Raw genomic sequence first — 21,878 nt, forward strand, 5'->3', positions numbered from 1 at the left:
GAGAGTCTCTCGTTTTGTCACCACCATATAGCTAGTGGGAAATTTCATTATATAACTTGGCTTGTATATTCCAATGATGGGCTTCCTCAAAATTGCCTTAGGCCTTCGTGAGAAAGCAAGTTGGATGCACACCCACTAGTTTTCTTTAAGAGATTTCACATACTCTTAGCTCTAGTGCATCATTTGTATGAAAATCCCTACTCATTCACATTGATATCTATTGATGAGCATCTCCTTGTCTGCCTTGCAACCTCCACCACACTTCATTCCACTTATAGTGCTAAAATCATGGCTCACGCTCATGTATTGCGTGAGAGTTGAAAAAGGTTGAGAAAGTAAAGGTGTGAAAACAATTACCTGGCCAATACCGAGGTTGTGCAAGATTTAAATTCGTTGTGCAAGGATGATAGAGCATAGCCAGACTATATGATTTTGTAGGGATAACTTTCTTTTGGCCTTGTTATTTTGAAAGTTCATGATTACCTTGCTAGTTTGCTTGAAGTATTATTGTCTCCACGTCAATAGCAAACTATTGTTTTGAATCTAACGGATCTGAACATTCATGTCACATAAGAGGAGTTACAAAGGACATCTATGCTAGGTAGCATGAAAACATCAAAAATTCATTCTTTATCACTTCCCTACTCGAGGACGAGCAGGAGTTAAGCTTGGGGATGCTTGATACGTCTCAAACGTATCTATAATTTTTGATGGTTTCATGTTGTTATCTTGTCAACTTTGGATGTTTTATATACCTTTTTATCTTTTTTGGGACTAACTTATTAATTCAGTGCCAAGTGCCAGTTCCTCTTTTTTGTGTCTTTTTGACTCTTTTCAGATCTGATTTTGGAACGGAGTCCAAACGGAATAAAATCCCTGAAATAAATTTTTCCAGAACAGAAGAAGATCGGGGGACATGAGGGCCAAGGCAGGAGGCCCACAGGGAGCCCACGAGCCCTGTGGCGGCGACCAGGGGGGCCCGCGGCCACCAGGCTTGTGCCCCCCTGGTGCTCCCCTGCCCTAGCTCTTTGGCCTATATATTCCCTAAAATCCCAGAAAAAATCAGGGTGTCCACGAAACCACTTTTCCGCCGCCGCAAGCTTCCGTTTCTGCGAGATCTCATCTGGAGACCCTTCCCGGTGCCCTGCCGGAGGGGACTTTGGAGTTGGAGGGCTTCTACATCAACATCATTGCCTCTCCAATGACTCGTGAGTTGTCCACTTCAGACCTACGGGTCCGTAGTTAGTAGCTAGATGGCTTCTTCTCTCTCTTGGATCTTCAATACAAAGTTCTCCATGATCTTCATGGAGATCTATCCGATGTAATCCTTATTGGCGGTGTGTTTGTCGAGATCCGATGAATTGTGGATTTGTGATCAGATTATCTATGAATTATAATTGAGTCTTTGCTGATTTCTTATATGCATGATTTGATATCCTTGTAAGTCTCTCCGAGTCTTGGGTTTTGTTTGGCCAACTAGATCTATGATTCTTGCAATGGGAAAAGTGCTTGGTTTTGGTTTCATACCGTGCGGTGACCTTTCCCAGTGACATAAGGGGCAGCAAGGTACGCATCGTGTTGTTGCCATCAAGGGTAACAAGATGGGCTTTCATCATAGATTTGAGATTGTCCATCTACATCATGTCATCTTGCTTAAGGCGTTACTCTGTTCTTATGAACTCAATACACTAGATGCATGCTGGATAGCGGTCGACGTGTGGAGTAATAGTAGTAGATGCAGAAAGTATCGGTCTACTTGTTTTGGACGTGATGCCTATAGATATGATCATTGCCATAGATAACGGCATGACTTTGCGCGGTTCTATCAATTGCTCGACAGTAATTCGTTCACCCACCGTCTACTTGCTTTCATGAGAGAAGCCACTAGTGAACACTACGGCCTCCGGGTCTATTCATAATTATCATCTCCGCTTTTACTTTTACTTTGCTTTGTTTACTTTTTGCTTTCAGTTCTCACTTTGCAAACAATCTATAAGGCATTGACAAACCCTTCATAGTGTTGGGTGCAAGCTCTTTGTGTTTGTGGAGGTACTTGTGACTTGACGCGATCCTCCTACTGGATTGATACCTTGGTTCTCAAACTGAGGGAAATACTTACCGCCGCTGTGCTACATCACCCTTTCCTCTTCAAGGGAACACCAACGCAAGGCTCCAAGGCCGCGAGGGAATCCTTTGCATATTTGCCAAGGAAATCCCTATAGGCGTAGCGAGAAGCAGGCCTCCCGAGATTCTTTGTGATGTTATCAAGCTTTAGTCCGGACCCCCGAGCGGGGGTTGACCACTGAAAAATGTTGCCCCTGAGGTGGAAAGTCCTTGCATTCATTCTCTTTGACTTCCTGGGGCGGCGCGGAGCGGTTGTCTCCAAACACGTCCTCCATACGGGAGGTTTCAAAGCTAGTGAAATAAGAAAGGCCAGAGAAAGTCCCCCCCCCCCTTTTTATTTGTCAAACGTCGGGCATTAAGACCAGAAAAAACCAACTTAAGGAATGAGCCAGCTCAAAATCAATGAAAAATAGTCTGAAACCAAAAGGAAGCAAGTGTCGCGTCCGACATTTAAAGCTGGCATAGTCATTGGTGGACTATATGGGTTTCCTTGCCATCTGGGAGCATGGTCATTGGCAGGCCATGCTGATTGCCTTTGTCTCTGTACCCAGCGCGGAGCTAAGGTCTTCCACTAAGCATGGGGTGGACCCCGTCCGCGTCCTCGGGGGGCCCTGGGCATATACAGCCTCGACTCGTTATTACGTGAGAGTGTCACAATGGGGGTGTATATGGTAGGTCGTGAGGACGCTTTGGCCTCGCGAGTGTCCCTACCCCTGAGGCATTGGGGCCTGAGCTTCTTGTTGGAAATATGCCCTAGAGGCAATAATAAATTAGTTATTATTATATTTCTTTGTTCATGGTAATTTTTTATTATCCATGCTATAATTGTATTGATTGGAAACACAAATACATGTGTGGATACATAGACAAAACACTGTCCCTAGTAAGCCTCTAGCTGACGAGCTCGTTGATCAAAGATGGTCAAGGTTTCCTGACCATAGATAAGTGTTGTCACTTGATAATGGGATCACATCATTGGGAGAATGATGTGATGGACAAGACCTCAATTATAAACGTAGCATATGATCGTGTCAGTTTATTGTTACTGTTTTCTGCATGTCAATGTATCTGTTTCTATGACCATGAGATCATGCAACTCCCGGACACCGGAGGAATACCTTGTGGGTTATCAAATGCCGCAACATAACTGGGTGACTATAAAGGTGCTCTACAGGTATTTCCAAAGGTGTCTGTTGGGTTGGCATGGACCAAGACTGGGATTTGTCACTCCGTGTGACGGAGAGGTATCTCGGGGCCCACTCGGTAATACAACATCACAACACGCCTTGCAAGCAATGTGACTAAGGAGTTAGTTATGAGATCTTGTATTCCGGAACAAGTAAAGAGACTTGCCGGTAACGAGATTGAACTAGGTATAGAGATACCGACGATCGAATCTCGGGCAAGTAACATGCCGAAGGACAAAGGGAATAACATATGGGATTATATGAATCCTTGACATAGAGGTTCAACCGATAGAGATCTTTGTAGAATATGTGGAAGTCAATATGGACATCCAGGTCCCGCTATTGATTATTGACCGGAGAGTGACTCAGGTCATGTCTGCATAGTTCTCGAACCCGTAGGGTCTGCACAATTAAGGTTCGGTGACGTTTTGGTATAGTTGAGTTATATGTGTTGGTGACCGAAGTTTTGTTCGGAGTCCCGGATGAGATCCTGGACGTCACGAGCGTTTCCGGAATGGTCCAGAAATGAAGATTGATATATAGGAAGTTGGTGTTTGGATTCCGGAAGGTTTTCAGGCATTGCCGACAGTGTACCGGGAGTGACGAATGGGTTCCGGAGACCCACTGGGTGGGCCGACAACGCCCCAAGGGGTTCAGGTGGGTTTTTTTGGATGTGCAATAAGGTATAATGGGCTGACAAAGTCATCCAAGGAAAGCCCGTAAGGAAAAAGTGGAAAATCCAAAATAGGTGGGAAAATAAGGAACGAGTCCTAATCCAAGTGGGATTGGAGGAGGACTCCTCCCTTCCCCACTTCGGCCGACCCAAGGAGGCCTTCCTTGGCGCGGCAAGGCTGCCTCTCCCCTCCTCCTATATATACTAGAGGTTTAGGGCTTTTGAGACACAACTTTTCCACGTGATGCCCTTCTCCTCTAGTTCGTAGTTCTTCCTCTAGATCGGTTTTCTACGGAGCTCGGGCGAAGCCCTGCAGGAATAGATCATCACCATCACCGGCACGCTGTCACGCTGCCGGAGAACTCATGTACTTCCTTGCCCCTCTTCCTAGATCAAGAAGGCGGAGATTGTCATCGGGGTGTACGTGTGCGGGACGCGGAGGTGTCGTCCGTTCGGCACTTGATCGAGACGAATCACGAGACGGATCGTGGGATGGTTCGTGGAACGGACCGTGAAGACATACCACTACATCAATCGCATTTATTAACGATTCCGCTTAGCGATCTACAAGGGTATGTGGATGTGATCTCCCTCTCGTAGACGGACATCACCATGATAGTCTTCGTGTGCGTAGGATTTTTTTTATTTCCCATGCAACGTTCTCCAACACTTCTAGAGTCATTGGGGACTGTGTTGTACCCAACATGGAGCTAAGGTCTTCCACTAGGCATGGGGTGGACCCCTTCTGCGTCCTCGGGGGGCCTGGGCGTATACAGCCTCGGCTCATTATTATGTGAGAGTGTCACGGGATGAAGTAGGTTCCGGAAGGATTGAAGGACGATGCAGAGGTGCGACGAGTCGATGCGGGTCTTGCGTACTTGCGCTCCTTCCCGGGAGGCCTATTATAGGGCTTTTTATAACTCTACTTTGACAGGTCCCAGTCCCGCACATATCCTTGCCGTCGTGAGGCGCCTCACGAGCCAAGGCCCCTACACCCCCCTATGCCGACCGAGAGTGGGCGGCACCGGGGTGGTCAAGTGGCTTTGTGACCGGTAAGGCTTGTGAGGCGCGATGCTCAGGAGCCCCCTTTAACATTCGAGCGGCTCTACGTCGCTGAGACCCAGTCCCGCACATTTCCCAACCATCGTTGCGTGTGACCGATTGAAGGATGTAGCTACAGGGTCAAGCCCTGCCACCCCTGATAACGGCCGAATATCCGTGGACGATATCAAGGGTGGCAGGCGGCCTTGTGACCGGTAAGGCCCTTGAGGCGCGATGCTGAGCAGTCCCTCTTTGACGCTCAAGCAAATCTGCGTCACCAGGACCCAGTCGTGCACATTTCCCGGTCGTCGTTGCGTGTGACCGACTGAACGAACGTAGCTACGGGGTCAAGCCCTGACACCCTTGATAACGACCGAATGTTTGTGGAAGATATAAAGGGTGGCAGGTGGCCTTGTGACCGGTAAGGCTCCTAGAGCACCATGCCCCGGAGCCCCCTTGGACGCTCAAGCGACTCTCATTTTATCCTGTTGACCGCGATCCTGAGGGGCCGCGGGGCTCCCCAGTTCCAGCGATGGGGCGGTGCATTATGGCAGGGCGGTTGCCGCGACACCACTAGAGCAGTGGGTTAGGTTGCCAAGTGGCCGTACAAAAATTGTAAAGGGAGCGACTTGCAGGGGTATGCCCTAGGTAGTTGGAGTCCCTACGGTGAGCAGACACTCCTTAAGGCAGTAAATCCAAAAAATTACCTCGCAGAATATTTGAAGCCTCCTTGCGCTTCAAGAATGCCTCACGGGGCTCGATCCCCGACGCCCGCGCCTGAATCTTGGTCGCCGCGGATGATCCGTGCGGCTAGCGTTTCGTGGGGGTGTTCGATTTGCCCTCCCGAAGCCCGTGAGTTCGGCCTCGCGTAGTTCTCCCATGGGGAAGATAGCTGGTGCCACGCCCCGCGGCTTGAGGGTGTCCCCTATCCAGGCCCCTTTTGGGCCCGGTCCAGGGTGGAGCCCCCTGCGCCCTTCACTCCTGAGGTGGGTCGGCGCCTCGGGGGGACGCCCTCTTCCTCGTCGAGGGGATCAGGCAGTACCGCGTACTCTGGCACGTACGGCTCCATGTAGGCGCTCGCTCGTCCCCCGCGACCGGCCATCAATGCGACGGTGGCGGCTCTTCTTGGCGGTGGAGGGGGATCCCCCCTGCTGTGCTGCTCGGAGATCTTCCTACGATAAGCCTCCACGCGGAGTCGCTTGTTCCTGTTGCCACCGTGGGCTGGTCCTGGCGCCGCCCGATGTTGATTCCCTCCTTGGTGTCCCTCGTGTCTCCGTGGTTGTAATTCGCCTGCGCCATCGCCTCCGCCCTCTGCTAGCTGCGTCGAAGGGAGCGTTCCTGTCTATTCGCCTCGGGTTTTCAGGAGGCGACCTGGTCTTGGTGACGCGTGCCAGCGTGCATGTCGGTCGTCCCACCGTTGGCTTCTCGTCACTGGTGGTTGTCGGTGTGGTGCGCTTCTGGGTCGGTCGCTGCGGTCTGGAGGAGGTGGAGGGCAACGTGGAGCGCATCTCTCTCGACCTCGCCCAGTCCGGGCAGGACCCCGAAGCTTGCAGGTTCGGGGTCCGGCACGCAGTGTGAGCCCCCGACGCTCGGCACCTGTGGCCTTCAAGATCTACCAGGCTGGATGGTCTTATGGGCGATGGCGGTTAGTTCCATGATGTGGTCTGCCCAAGCGTCGAAGCCCCCTGGAGTCGGTCGTTGGCGGAGCATCTCTCTTGCCATCCACAACGCATCATGTGCGCTTAGGTCCCCCAAGTCGATGCGACGCACCGCAGGTGCCCGGGCCGCCGCCAAGCCCCCATGCGCCTGGGTGGCACAGGTGGCCGTCATGGCGGAGACGATGTTGACGGCCTGGCACGAGCCGCCTGGTCCCGCGACGCTGGTAGGCGGGCCTCCAGCCACTACGACGTGGCGGTCGGAGATCAACTCGACGAGGCTCGGAGAAGCCGGTTGGTCGTCGTCCATCGGTGTAGCGGTCTGGGACGAAGGAAGCTGGAAGAAAGCCTCCACACGCCCCCTACCTGGCGCGCCAAATGTCGAATTTCGGGCTCCGCAAAACCCTAAGGATTCGAACACAGGGGCGTGTGCGTAGGTTCCTCACTGCTTCTCCCCGCCTAGCCCGCTAATCAATAGGAACGACGAAGAACTCACTCGAAGGTGGGGAGAATACAGAACACAACAGTTTACCCAGATTCGGGCCGCTGCGAAGCGTAAAACCCTACTCCTGCTTTGGTGGATTGCCTCTCAGGGAGGTTGATGAACGAAATAGTACAGTGCTTTTGTGCCTCCGGAGGCCAAGTGAATTGGTGTGTTGTTCTAGGGTTGTGATCCTCCGATCCACCTCTGAAGTATCATATCCTCTCTACTAGATCATTTGTTGGCGCGCGTTGCAGCGCCCGTCCTTTTTGAATGTAGTATGAAATGCTTGAAAATTATGTAAAAATATGTAGTTATTTTTTCAGCAAAATTATTGTTTCTTTCTCAAAGGTGAATGCGGAATGGAAGTTTAATCATTTTCAGTGGGCCTGTTATGCGCCTTATTTGTAGATACTTAGAAGACATATGGTAATATTTGTAATAAATTGTGAACAATATTAAACTGATAGACATAGTGCATATTTCTCAATCAAACTCGTATATTCAAATGGTTGGTGTGCTAATATGTATCATGCGGAACTGGATCTTAAAAATAACTATAAATTGTTTGCAGAGCTCACCTTCAAGCTATGATAAAACAAAATCACAAAATACAAATCAAACTGATACAAAATTAGGATTGGTACTTCCCAAGTCATAGCACTAAACTTTAAGAAGCAATGTGTCATCCTGAGTCGGCTACACAGACAACTACATGCACCATGACCACCGCAATCGTGCATTAGAACCAATTTGGTTAGAAACAAGAGAACAATAGCTGGATCTCTGTTTTATGCTCAATTGGTAGCTTGTAGACAAGTGAAAACCTACAAAATTATAAAATGACAACTTTTGTTTCTTTGATACTCACAAGCATAAAATTAGAAGTCTGCAGGAGGTGTGAAGTTTTAGATGGTAAAACTATTTCCATTGAAATTAAGGAAATATGATATATGTAGTAGTAGACCGAAATACATGAACATGAAATATCCAGGTCATGCTAAATAAAGCATCAACACTGGTAATAAACGTGAAATCCTCTATGAAAATGTAAACTATAATGCATGAAGTAAGGCAAAATTTCAACTTTATCAATCCAGATAGTGAAGTTTATTTTAATGACCTCAATAGTCAACACCCCCTCTTCCAGTATCCCTGAAACAACCACATAAAATTATTTTTACATGGAAAATACATGAAAAGTGGATCACAAAGGCAGAGGAGGAAACAATACAAGACTCGGTAACTCACTTGACCAAGAATATTTTCTAGGAAGGACTTCGTCATACCACATATGACACTGTTTATTGCTGCCATCAAGTAATGCCTACATAGTATATTTTATTCGCATCAGCACCAGCCTGTATAAATAAATTATAATTTATTTGAGAAGTGCTTGAGATGTCGTCTGCAGAAAATGTATGCACCAAGAAATGAAGCTGTGTCTACACTACATACTGAAGGAAGCTCCATAAATGAACAAAGAAAGAAGTGATGCTTCATAAAAATAGCAAGAACTACTCAAACAGTATACACACATATTAAACAAAAACCAAGTTGTTTAGCTATTTCTTCAATCTACGGAAATAAAATTGCTAGGTGTAGATCCTCCTTTATGATGAGCTTATTTCTAATTACAATTTATTTAATTCAAGGGAGTTCTCTATGTAAAGCTTAGAATGGACATCAACATTTGCAAATTGCCAGAATGAACGCTGTGTGGTGTCTGATTCTAAGAGGCGAACAAGTTGTCTGGTGTGTCCCAGGTTAGTGGATAACCGGAAACAAATTGACCTAGCATCCATAAACGCATCCGGTGGAGACCACAGGAACACATACAATGTAAAGCAAATCCAGTAACCTGGTTAGGTGCAGTGGTGTTTATTAAAAACATGCCTTCTTCTAGTTAGATTTTACCTTTGCTTCTTGGAGAAAATATATACTCACTGGTCAGCTTTCTGTATGCTCCGAAGACATAACAGAAAATAGGAACTGGAACATGTAGTCATTCTTAGGAGCTTCCCCTGATAATCATTTTAAAATAAAAAATTCCAAATAAGTTTTCCGCTGCACACGTTCTTCGTTTAACACAGGAACTCTAAGAACAAAGCGTTTTAGATTTTCATGTTTAAGACAGGACAACGAACATTGTCCTGTTGGCTGGAAAATAACAAACACATTACAGTACCTGATTTCATCAACCTTGTGGCTGCTAGATTTCCTGCCATTAGAGTACCTTGTTCGAAAACACGAGAGTTATTATTAGAAAATTTACCGATTTTAAATTGAAAACACTGTGCAAACCAATAACCAGTATAACCTCCAATATAGAAATATACCTAATGGATATCTTTTTAGGGCATAGATCCAACAATGTTGTGCTAACTTCCCCATTTTTCTATATGGATGTGTATACTACAATAGAAGCCACTCCCAAGATCAAACATCATCAGAATTGGTACTCTAGCTTTGGTAATTATCTGCCTTGATCAATCATTTACTTTTGAGAGTCCGCACAAATCCATTTAACTTGGAGCATGCTGGAAAACCAAATAGAAAAATAGTGAATTTTAGAACAAAATTAGTAGTTGCTATCCATCGTGGACTGGAAACTGAAAATTCCCCAAATGCGCTAGTAATAACCTGTCCAATGCCCTCATATATTGAAGAACAAAACATTCCCACATCAAAATGCCAGAACCAGTCTCCAAGATTTACCCGAATCAATAATTGGCTGCAGCCAGTACGAACACCACCTGCACAAAATAAGGATTGGTGGGATATTAGAACACCGTAATCATTCGGGGGAAGAAGGGTTCATAAAGTAAATAAACAAGGTAGATAGAGGGTAACCTAGCCAAGAACCATGCTGCCAGAGTAGAAAGATGGGAGAGTGCTAGGTGAGGAAGCTTATATACACATACAAAGGCTTGTAAACTGAAGAAAACAGAAAGTCACCTACAACATTAAGCGTTGCTGGCAAAGTGGCACACATCATCCACCATAAGTGCGTCCACAGAATGAAGATTGATTACTTCATTCAGACCACATCGGAACTATTTCGCCTGTCAAACAGACAAAGAGTCGAGCGTCAGCCCACATCAATCTAATCGGTATGCGTTGTGCCATGCGAGAAGCAGGGAGCTTTTACTTTGTAGCCCGGCTAGCCTCTCCGCGTGTAACCTAGCCAAGCCGTGACTCCCCCGTTTTAACAATGAATTGTATATTTCCCCCCTAAAATAAATTGTTAAGCAATCAGTCCATGATGTCTGTATATGGATGAGTTTGGGCAACAAATCACATGAACTAAATACAACTTACAGGATCCTCATCTGGATCGACGAAATCCGGGTACTCAAGTTTGACAACTTCCAATTCAGAATTCTTGAAGTCTCTAATATACTGATCACCTTCTATAGACATCTACATAGGATCTGTAAATAAAGAAATCATATGTAGAATAAATTGGTGATTGCACATGAACGAACCTGTCGAAGTGATGCATGCCCTGACCCCTTACCAACCGAGAGGCTCCAATTGAAACCGATCCGCCGTGTGCACGTACCTCAGGCTGGACGCTCGACGTAGTGGATCTGGCGACGGCGCTCCCAAGGACTCCAGATATGGCTTGAAAAACAGGACACATGCTTCAAAGGTGTAGTGTGCCACCGATCTAGGATGGAGCTTGCCGCCGGCTCGAGAAAAAGATGCTCCCTGCTGCGCCTTTAGGGAAGACGGGGGAAGGAGGGCAGTAGAGGGTAAGCGTATACGAAGGCGGCGATCCAACAACGGTGGCAGCGCAACGTACGTAGTGCGAGAGAGGAGAGATTGGGGAACGAGAGAGAGGAGCGGTCGGATAGGGAATGGGAGGAAATGTTGGATGGCCCTTCATCAGGGATCGGACGTTACAGGGTACAGGTGAACGAGAGGGCCTCGATTTAGTTTCGGGAGTAGCTGCCCATAGGACAGTCGGCCCAAGAGCAGCTCACACACGAGGGAAGGCGCATAGGAGAACCAGCAACAGTCTATCAACGAAATCTGACGGTCAGGAACATGAATGCGTGAGAGAGCTGGAATGTGGTGCGGTTTTACTGTCCTTAATTTATAGTGGAGGCTAGGGTCCTCTACCCTTATCGTAGGCGGGAAGGGATCCCACAACTGCCAGTTTTAGTGGGAGACAAGGGAACATGCTTTCCCCTGTCAAAAGTGGTCTTCGTCTACAAAACCGCTGCCAGCACCGCAGAGATGAGCGCAGGGATACGTCCGTCTTGCCGGCGGGCGACCAGGGTCTTGTTGCACCGGAAGGGAAACCTTTAGAAGATGCCTTTGGAGTCCTGATTTGCTCCCACCTTCTTTGGACCAAAAGGGAAATTGTCCCGTCCTGCCATCTGCTGCTCGCCTGCCCTTCCATGGCATCATCCTTGACTCCCGTGGCCCGATTTTGCCTTGAAATATTCGTCGCTCCGGAGGGGTCCTGAGGAGGCCCCCCTACGGATCTTGATGTCGCTCCTCCTCGTGAGGCTTGTCCCCTCACGAGGGCCTTGTTCAAGGTGGTGTTGTTCCTTGCCTATCTTGTGTTGATGAAGTAGGCCAACCCTGGGCCGGAGGCAGGCAGGTCTGGGTACCCCCGTTCCTAGAACGCCGACATCATCCAGGCGACGAATCACTGTCTCGAGCAAGAATTTCAACTACTTTGTTGTTTCTGACGTAGAGTCCAAGATGCAACGTGTTTGAGCCGATGGTTTCGATGGCGGCGGCGTCGTCTCGCTCCAAATCGAATCGAACCCCGAGCACGATTTTGTGTGAGCTCACCGCAGCAGCTCTCACGTGACATGGTGGATGTTACCTAACGATCGAGAGGGTGTGAGATCGGCGGCGACAACGATTGTTGCCGCGGGGAGGGGGGTGGGTGGGTGGATTTTTGGGAATGGCTCTGATTACCAGATTATGGTGTCCCGACGCCGAGGGGGTCGAAAGAGAGGAGGTGAGGACGAGATAAGGGAAGGTAGGTGATGAGAGCACTCAGAGAGGAAGGGGATTGTGTCTTGACCTAATTCCATATCCTTGCGAGAGCGTCTTCACATAGTTAAGTACTACATGGCCACATGGCCCCCTTTACGAGTTACAACGCCTTGGCCCAATGGTTGTTGCACTTGTGCACTTTCAGTCCGCTGCAAGTTCAGGTTCATTTAACTGAATTACAGGCGTGACAAGTAGTATGAGTGAGAGTAGTCGTTGACCTGCCGTCGGAGGACTAGAGAATCCTAGTCGAGATGTAGGGGAATGATACCTAGGCACCTCTTTTTTTTTTCTCGAGGGTGACGTCGGCGGTCAAAATGAAGCCGGCGATATGAGCTGGATCCAGGGCCCAGGCACCACACCACAAACCAGCCCATACCAGCTTCCAGTGAGCTCAAGCCCACCCAGTAAATGGCAAACCCACCTGCGCCACCACTTCGCCACCACCGCTTCCCCCGATGCCGTCGTCGACGATCCGGAGCATCTCCATCACAGTATCTGACGACGACGGCGCCGCGGCGCCCCGGCGTGCCCGCGCCGGTCGTCGGAAGGTGGTGCGAAGCTTGGGGCAGCGCGCCGTGCGGCTTGTGGCGCGGTGGTGGCCTATCCTCCTGCTCCTCCCGGCCGTCGCGCTGCTGCTCTTCGAGGCCTCGCGGCTCCGTGCCTCTCCCAGCCCCGCCCCGCCAGTATCCAGCAGCCTTGGCCGCCTAGACCCGACCACGCGCCTCGTACATGGCGTGCGCGAGCGTGAGTCCCGTACTTTCTTTCGATCTATTCTTGTCGGTCCCCAAATTCCCCGTGCTCTTGTGGTTCCCAGATTCGAGAAATTGCACTGTAAGCGTCGGCTTTCGTAGGAATCCGATAATTCGAGTGCTGTGTTGCAGAATGTGCTGAGATTATGGAGGTGTCTTAGACTACTTTTTTGCACAGACCATTAGATATATCATGGCAGCTGGAGATTTGGATTTAGCAGATTGTGCACATTGGGATATGGCCTTAATAGGATTGTGATTCTCGATAGTCTTCTTAGTTTCTTATACAAACCCAATGTTTGGAACTTGATTACTCAAATCGCATGTCCATAGTTTAATAAAGTTGTTATAAAAAATCTGGGAGTACATATAATTCCAAATTTGTTTAGCTCAGTGACTGTTATTGGATTATGGACAAAATAATGACTTGGTTAGTTTTGTGTTCTTGATGTGACAGCGTGCCTGAAGTTTCTTAACCCGAAAAGTATAGAAAATTTGGCATTTCACGAAGGCTCGGGACTTGATGCTGTGGTCAAGAGGATCATATACAAAACTGATGACGACGACTATGACTCACACCACTCTGAGGCAAACTCTACCTATTTACTGCAGCATGCAGAAGCTACCAGGTTCAATTTGTTTACAGGATTCCAGACAGTTTCTGAAAGAGAAGAGAGCTTCAAGGTTCTAATGCTGACTAACATGTACTGTTTTGCGGTAACAAACCTATGCCATTTTAGACCTATTTAATGTGTTTCACTACTTCTCCAGGTGAATGAGACTGTTAATGTGCACTGTGGTTTCTACAGTGACAATGGTGGCTTCAAAATTTCTGATGATGATGTCAGATACATGAGAACTTGTAAAGTTGTCGTGTCTACCTGCGCATTCGGTGGTGGGGATGATCTATATCAACCTATTGGAATGGTCAATTCTTCTATTGGAAAGGTATTTGAGCATTTAGGATTCTCAGAAATGCTGATTCCGTGTAAACCATCTCATGTGATGGATTGACTTATGATAAAGCAGGTCTGCTATGTGGCTTTCTGGGATGAGGTCACGTTATCAACTCAAGAAGCTGAAGGAAAATTAACTGGCGACAATGAAAAGATAGGAAGGTGGCGTATCATTGTTGTCAAGAATCTCCCCTTTGTGGACCAACGTTTAAATGGAAAGATACCAAAGGTAAATCTGCAGATGTTATAGTCAATTGTGCCAGCTTCCATATCCTCAAAATACTAGCTCATGTGGGATTTGACCTAATAAGGTAGCCTTTCTGTAAAGTGTAAACCATATTCACTATTTCTTTTATTTGGTGATAATACTTCGGTTATGCCCCCTCATAATGGAAACGGCTTGGCCGTTAAATCTGCCGATTTGTGTTTTTGCCTTAATTTACATATAGGATTGAGTAACTATGTACATTCTGGTAGTAAAATTCATAGCATCATTTTTGCAGATGTTGACCCACCGACTTTTCCCGGAAGCAAGTTACTCTATATGGGTAGACTCTAAATACCAATTCAGAAGAGATCCAATAGGAGTGCTTGAAGCACTTCTTTGGAGGAGAAACTCTACCTTTGCTATTTCTGAACATGGAGCACGGACTAACATTTATGATGAGGGGAAAGCGATTGTACAAAAAAACAAGGCTACCCCTGAAGAAGTAAAGGTTCAGCTAACTCAGTATCGTCAAGACAGAATGCCTGACGGAAAAAGACTACATGGATTAAAAGGTTGGCATTTGATTTTGACTAATTTAACTTGCACATGGGTTTTCTCTCCAGCTTAGTTTCTGCTGAAGCATGGTTGGTATGGATATGACCTAGTATTTTTGTTTTCTTTCAGCTTTGGCTGAAGCTTCTATCATTGTGAGGGAGCTGACCCCATTGACGAATCATTTCATGTGTGCTTGGTTCAATGAAGTTGTTCGTTTCACATCTCGGGATCAACTCAGTTTTCCATATGTACTATGGCGTCTAAACATGCCAGGAATCTACATGTTTCCCGTGTGCACTCGAAGGGACCTTGTGAACAGTTTAGGTCACACAAGGAAAGTAAAACCTCTTACACAGACGAATTCAGATTCTTCTGCGGCATGACCTTTCTTCTCGTTCGTTCATCTGCGGACAGTCAACTAACCGTTGGTTTATGTGGTTCTAGCCTTACACTTGTCCTGATCCACAGTTTTGTTGTAAATTATTCTTTTGATTTTCTCCTCGAGAAACATCATGACTTTGTTGTACACGGACTTGCACCTGATACACGTCAAAAGCTGTTCCTTTTCTGTACGTTGACATTATTACCTGTACAAATCACGTTTTCTTTTGGTTGGAAGGAACGTTACCTCCAAATATTCTACTTTTCATGTGCAATCATATCCATGAAAATCAGAAATCTTGCTATGTTTTACATTGTTACAAACTGGGTATCAGTAGTCCACAAGTAGATGCAGATCTACCTTAATGTACTTTTTGTCATCTGTTCAAAGTTCCAACCATGCTATGGAAACCCTTTTTCTGGGACAATATCTAGCCCTTCTTTTTAGGTAACGCTGTTTTAGCTTTTCTTTAGAGTGACTTAAAAAATTAAGGCTGTTGTTGAGAAAACTATCCGTCTTTATTATGGGAAAGGTTACCTTCCAGCCGGTTGATCCTGCTCTCACGCCCCACCGCCTCCTTTGTTTGCCACGTGCTGGGCGGACGAGCCGTGACCGTTTTTTCTGAAACAATTCCATTGTTTCAGGACGTTGTTCCTGCAGCTTGCCTGGCGACGATGACTTCCACCGGAGCAAGCCAAGAGCTCGCCGCCCCGCCGCAGTCCGGCAAGCAACGGGACCACGCCGCCTCCCGTGGTCGGATCCCGCCGCCGGGGAGCTTCCCTGCTCGTTCCTGCAGCATACCGAGGCAAGCCTGCATGCCGACTCTCCGTTGAGCATGGATCCCGGCTGGGTAGTGCTTCTGCAACGTGAATTTCCTTGCAAAAGTTTCTGAAACTCGACCGTTGTTGTAGAAAATTCTTTCGTAAAAATACCTATATTACACAAAGACGAAGAAAAAAATTCTGCAACAAGCAAATTGTTTTTGAAACTCGACCGTTGTTTAGGAATTAACGGATCCAAAGTTTATTTCTTGCAACAAAGCGAAAATTTCCGCAACTCGAGCGCCGTTTCAGAAAATAACTACTGACCATGCGGCGGGGATGCGGGGCGTTGGATCGGCATCCGACGGCTAGCTAGGTGAAGGATAATTTTTTAAAATCATCCGATGGACGCTAGCGTTCCCCCATTATTATTGATATAAATTAGACAAAATATATCAGATAAAAAAACAACAACAACGTAAGACGAAGACAAAACAAGAAGTTACATCAAGTCCTTTGGAGTCGTCAACTCTAGATCCATCTCTTGCATCTTAATTTTCATCCATACATCTGGTAAAGAAACCGCAGAATACCAACACATGCGCACGCTGAACTAACATCAAAGGTTTTAAGAGTCGTATGAACCACACACTCCTAACACGTAAGAACCTGAGATTGTTAAACACACTGAACTAACCTCAAAAGGTTTAAACATTAATATGAGCCGGACACTCCTAAGTCCTAACAGAGTAAGAACCTAAGATTGTCGAATACACTGGTGGGCTGAAGGCACACCCCTTGCGAGAAATGTTGTCAAACTGATACTCCCTCTGTCCCAAAATAACTGTCTTAACTTTGTACTAGCTCTAGTATAAATTTATACTAAGCTTAAAGACACTTATTTTGGGACGGAGGGAGTACTTCGTTGCTGTACTGTCGGGACCTATGATTGTTGAACACAATATGGCTGGCTGAAGGCCCACTCCTTGCGTAAAATATTGTCGAACTGATACTTAGTCGTTGAACCGTCAGGGAAGAAGACTGGGAGCAGAAAAGAAAGAGTCCCCAATGATAAGAACATTCTTGACAATAATATCGCCCTCACCGTCGCCAAAAAAAAAACCGAAGTGCCGAATAACAATCCACGACAACATGAGTCGTCAATCTGCGGAGCGGGGCCAAAACACCACAACCCCTTCCCCTTGTAGGTCGCATCGTCCACAACTGTCACATCATGATGTGGATAGGACCATGTATGACACTGTCTTCAACATCGAGTCAAATATAGAGGAAAAACAAATTGGACTCCGAGCATCGATTCATAGTTTCCCCATCTCCAAAAGCCGAAAAGGCAAGCAGGGGGTGACGAGATCTAGCAATGCCACAAAAACCTAGTCGAGGCAGCTAGGGTTTTTTCTTTGTTGTTTGACGATGGGAAAATATAGTAAAATTGCATTGGTAGATCTTTCTTTATCCGAGGGGATGCATTGGTAGTTCTACTATTTTTTTTGGACCTCAATAATGTCCGAACGTCAGATTCTGGGTCATCTAGAATGAACCCTTGGTTCGCTAGGAGAGATCCCTCCCCGCGGACGAAAACATTCGAGGGGGAACCCTTCGCCCCCCTCGATCCAGTACGATCGGTGCAATCAGCCTTTACCTTCTTTTGTTGGGCCTTTGTCTACTAGGCTGCCTGGCCCGAGCAATGACATACATGTTCTCTTTGATACTTAAAGTTAAAAAATAGAGAAACATAGATTTACAAAAAGAGTCGTGCTCTAAAATATAGAAAATCACCATCTCTCCTAATAATAAAGCACGCAATGCTTCTTCCGTCCGTCGTGGTCGTTTTGCAGAAACCCCCCTAAACTTTCCCAAAATCAACCCGCAGTCCAGATTTAAGTGAGAGACGAATCTTTTTTTGTTTTTACAGGAAACCCCCTGTGCTTTCCCGAAATCAACCCGCAGTACATAACACAGTGAGAGAACCCAAAATCAACCCGCACTACATAACACAGTGAGAGAACGAATCGTTTTCTGGATTTTTTGTAGAAACCTCCTTCAGTTTTCATAAAATAAACCCGCAGTACATACTTGAGTAAAAAAACCAATCATTTTCCGTATGTTTTCGAAAACACTCCTATAGTTTTTAATTAATTAATCTGTAGTTCAATTATAAGTGCAAAATACTTTAAAAAATTATATCTTTTAAACAGTAACTCCAATTTTACATTATTATATATGAAATTTTATTAGAAAAATATGTAAAATCTGAATATAATGTTAGTTTATCTATTTAATTTTTTAAAATTCTGTTTATAATGTAATTTAAATCAATAGTGATGCGCACAATCTAAATATAATATTATTTTATTTATTTAACAATTTTTAAATAATATTTATGCTGTAATTTTAATCAATAGCGTACAATCCATTTTTCATAACAAGGCCGATCCATGTTGTTAATTAATCCGCGGTCCAATTATAATTAACAAATACTATGAACAATTATATCTTTTAAACTGTAACTCTAATTTTAAATTATTACATATGAACTTTCATTCAAAACATGTGTTGAATCGAAATCTAATGTATCTTACCTATTTAATTTTTAAATTTCTATTTATAATGTAATTTGAATCTATAGTGATGTGCATAATCTAAATATGATGTTATTTTACTTATTTAACATTTTTTAAATTCTATTTATGCAGTAAGTTTAAATAAAGATCTCAAGTCATGATTATTAGGTTAAGACGTGTTGTATGGTTTGCTTCCGTTGCAACGCACGGGCTCTTTTGCTAGTGTTCTACTCAAAAGAACATCAACGAAACTGATGTAGGCGTTCTTTGCCATGGTCTAGTTTAAACTAGTTTTGCCATGGCAAAACTAGGTGTTATTTGCCATGATATATATAATAAGTTTGTCGTGGTCTAGTTTAAACTAGTTTTGCCATGGCAAAACTAGGTGTTCTTTGCCATGCCATGAAAAAAATACCATGGTCCAAAAAAATGAAGGAAAAATAAGATTCTCGTCATATATAACCAAAAAAAACATTTATTGTGTAGCAAAAAATTGCCATGGTTCACAAAAAGCAAAAATCTCCCCATAAAGAGAGATGAAAGTAAATTGCCGTGTTTCAAAAAGTAAATTTACCATGGCTACAAAACAAAAAGCAAAACTTCCCATGAAGTGATGAAATTAAAATTCGCCATGGCAAGTATATTTTTTTCCATGAGCAAAGTAAAAGTAGAAGTTGCCATGTATGTAAAAAAAGTAAATTTCCATGTATGCAAGATGAAAAATTGCCATGGCAAGAAAGAAAAGGTTAATTTGGCATGGCACTTTAAGAGGAAAGAAAAATCTGTAAATGGCAAAATAAAGGTAAAATTGCCATGAAAAAAAGGATTAAATTGACATGGCTATAAAACTAAATTTGCCATGGAGATCAGGTAGAAATTGTCATGGCTATAAAACTAAATTTGCCATTTTTCCCATAAATAGTAAATTTTCCATGTTGCAAAAAGATTTTTTTGCCATGGCCATAGTTACCAAAAATTGACATGGTCCGTGCACTAAAAATGCCATGCTGTGTAAAATAATTTTGCCACGAGCATGGACTAAATTTGCCATCGTACCAAAAAAATATATAATTGAACCATGTTCAAGAGAATAAAAAACTGGCAGGCCAATTAGTAATTTTGCCATTATCCTTTTTTTCCATGGTCATGTACTGTAATTTGTGATGGTCAAATACTAATTTTTCCATGGTCACTACTAAACATTTGCCATGGTCACTACTAAACATTAGCCATGAAACATTTTTTTCCTTGGCAAAAATGCTTTTTATGGTACCATATTAATTTACCAACATTATTATTTTGCACATGGAGAAACCTAGGAGGGAAATGTTCTTTTAACAATTGAGGACTGTAGGGGTTTTGTTCCCTCGAAAAAAATGTAGATGAGACATGGCAGTTGTAGTTACGTTTTGGAAGTGGACATGTCCTAAAATTAACATGGGGTATGAAACTAACTTGCAAATGTGTCATCAAACCGAATTTGCCATGTGTTATTAGAAATAAATATGTTTTTATCCCTACATTTGCCATGATCCCATAGACCAAAGAAATAAGAAATTGTCGTGCGCATCATACTTTCTTTTCCTAAAATTGCCATCAACCTTATAAATTGCCATGAAAACTGTGTATCGGAGACCAAAATTGACATGTGGATAGTTTTGTGGCTAAATAAAAAACAAAATTTAAAAATTGCCATGAGATAAAAACATAGCTACAAAGCAGAGAACAAAACATAAAAATAGTCAAGGCAAAACACACACACACACACACATTTATGGCAAAACACATCATGGCAAAACTATGTATATATAAAAATGTCATGATGCAAAGACACTACTTACCGTTATGTTAAAAATCACATCATGGTGACACACTAGTTTGTTTAGATTTGCCATCAAAGGAGGATAGAAAAGGTTCAGGTTTGTAATAAAAGTTGACATGAGTGTACTCTAACAAATGCCACCCCAAGACAAATATGTTATGATCATGAGACCATGTTTCAATTTGTAAGAAATTGTCAGCCTCTCAGTCTTGTGAAACCCCCACCCCCCACCCCCTCTCAAATACTGAAAATGATGTTGCCATGTTACATGGAATGACCATAATATAGATATGTTTTTGCCTTAAAATTCCCATGGACCTAAGAATACAAAACATTTCAAGAAATTCCATGTGTTGTGATAGCCTACATGCACTAGGCACTAAAATGTTCACGGCAAATTTCACTACAACAATTGCCATGGCTGCAAAAAAAATGATGCTGCCATACTACATGGCAAAAATGCCATGATATAGATCTGTTTTCGCCTTAAAATTGCCATGGACCTAAGAATACGAAACATTTCAACAAATTTCATGTATTGTGACAACCTAGATGCACTACCCACTAATGTTCATGGTAATTCCACTACAAAAATTGCCATGGCTACAAATAAAATATGCATTGTCCACTACAATTTCATGGCAAAATCCCCTACACAAATTGCCATGGTTGTAAATAAAATACACTCTCCTCTACATTTTTAACCGAAATGAAGACCGTCTTGGTGGAGAAATCGAGCAGAAAAATCTCACTAACATCCATTTGAGGCCGCCACATGTTCCCCGAACCGGCTCAGGTCGCAGGCTCCTTGTTTCAGCCCCCGCCACGACTGCTGGAAACTCGGTAGAGAACAACCATCGGGAGCTTGCCGGCCAGCCTGAGCACTCCCCCGCATAGAAGTTGAGGCACTTTAAGCTCGTGATGCAGAACCCCGACGGCCAGGTGAGTAGCCGACGACGCATGGAACATGCAAATCAAGAAGAATTAGGGGTGGCGCGTCCACTCGCTCGAGCCTGACACCCCGGGGAGGGCTCTGCCATCACCGTCGTTGTGTGTTTTGTGCCACCATCGCTCCCGCCCACCTCGGCTCGAGGAGACACATAGCCTTGTTGGAGGAGGGTGTGTCGCATGGGGTGGTGCAGGCAACATCGCTAGGAGCGGCGCTGAGAATGGGCTCGAGCCCGCCATCGCCCACCTCGAGGAGGCGAGGCATCGAGTTGAAGGGGGGAGGGGCGTCGCGGGTGGGTGGTGCGTGGAGCATCGATGGTGGTGGGGCGGTGACGCTTCGCCGGGATGGCGGGGTGTGAAAGGTGAGGTGCGACGTGCTTGAAGTATGGCGGCATCACCAGAATGACATGGTGTGGAATGGTTAAAGCGTGGCAGTGTTTAGGATAAGGTGGAAAGCGAGTCTGCATGTGCAATGGGGAAGAGGAGTGCGCGGCAACGAGAAAACATGAGCCGGAGACGTTCTCCTCGTGAGACGTCCCGGCCCGTACGACTACCGAGCGTGAAGTGTCATCAGCTTTGTGTCAAGATTCACGCTAAGATATACGACGGCAAGAAATGCGTTGGGGCTGAAATCACAAAATCCCGACGTTCCGTATATGCCATTTCCCTTTTCTTTTTTGAGAAGTGGTAGATCTGGTTTTTTTTAGGGCAAGCCTACTCGTTTTCCTTGGA

The 21,878-nt window shown here is 45.1% G+C and overlaps 1 protein-coding gene across 2 annotated transcripts; it reads left to right on the forward strand.

The window, feature by feature from the left end:
• Nucleotides 1–12,591: 12,591 nt before the first annotated feature.
• Nucleotides 12,592–15,223, forward strand: LOC123444405 (probable hexosyltransferase MUCI70). 2 transcript variants are annotated; one of them, XM_045121104.1, is made up of 6 exons: nt 12,592–12,927; nt 13,390–13,636; nt 13,742–13,880; nt 13,962–14,117; nt 14,392–14,668; nt 14,781–15,223. In XM_045121104.1, the coding sequence occupies exons 1-6, from the start codon at nt 12,639–12,641 to the stop codon at nt 15,032–15,034; spliced, it is 1,362 nt and encodes a 453-aa protein (XP_044977039.1). In that variant the 5' UTR covers nt 12,592–12,638; the 3' UTR covers nt 15,035–15,223. The 2 variants fall into 2 exon arrangements, with proteins under 2 accessions (XP_044977039.1, XP_044977038.1); XM_045121103.1 differs by having other exon boundaries at nt 13,390–13,616; nt 13,704–13,880.
• The last annotated feature ends 6,655 nt before the right edge of the window (nt 15,224–21,878 follow it).

The sequence above is a fragment of the Hordeum vulgare genome, chromosome 3H (genome assembly GCF_904849725.1).
Source record: "Hordeum vulgare subsp. vulgare chromosome 3H, MorexV3_pseudomolecules_assembly, whole genome shotgun sequence".
Taxonomy (NCBI): Eukaryota; Viridiplantae; Streptophyta; class Magnoliopsida; order Poales; family Poaceae; genus Hordeum; species Hordeum vulgare.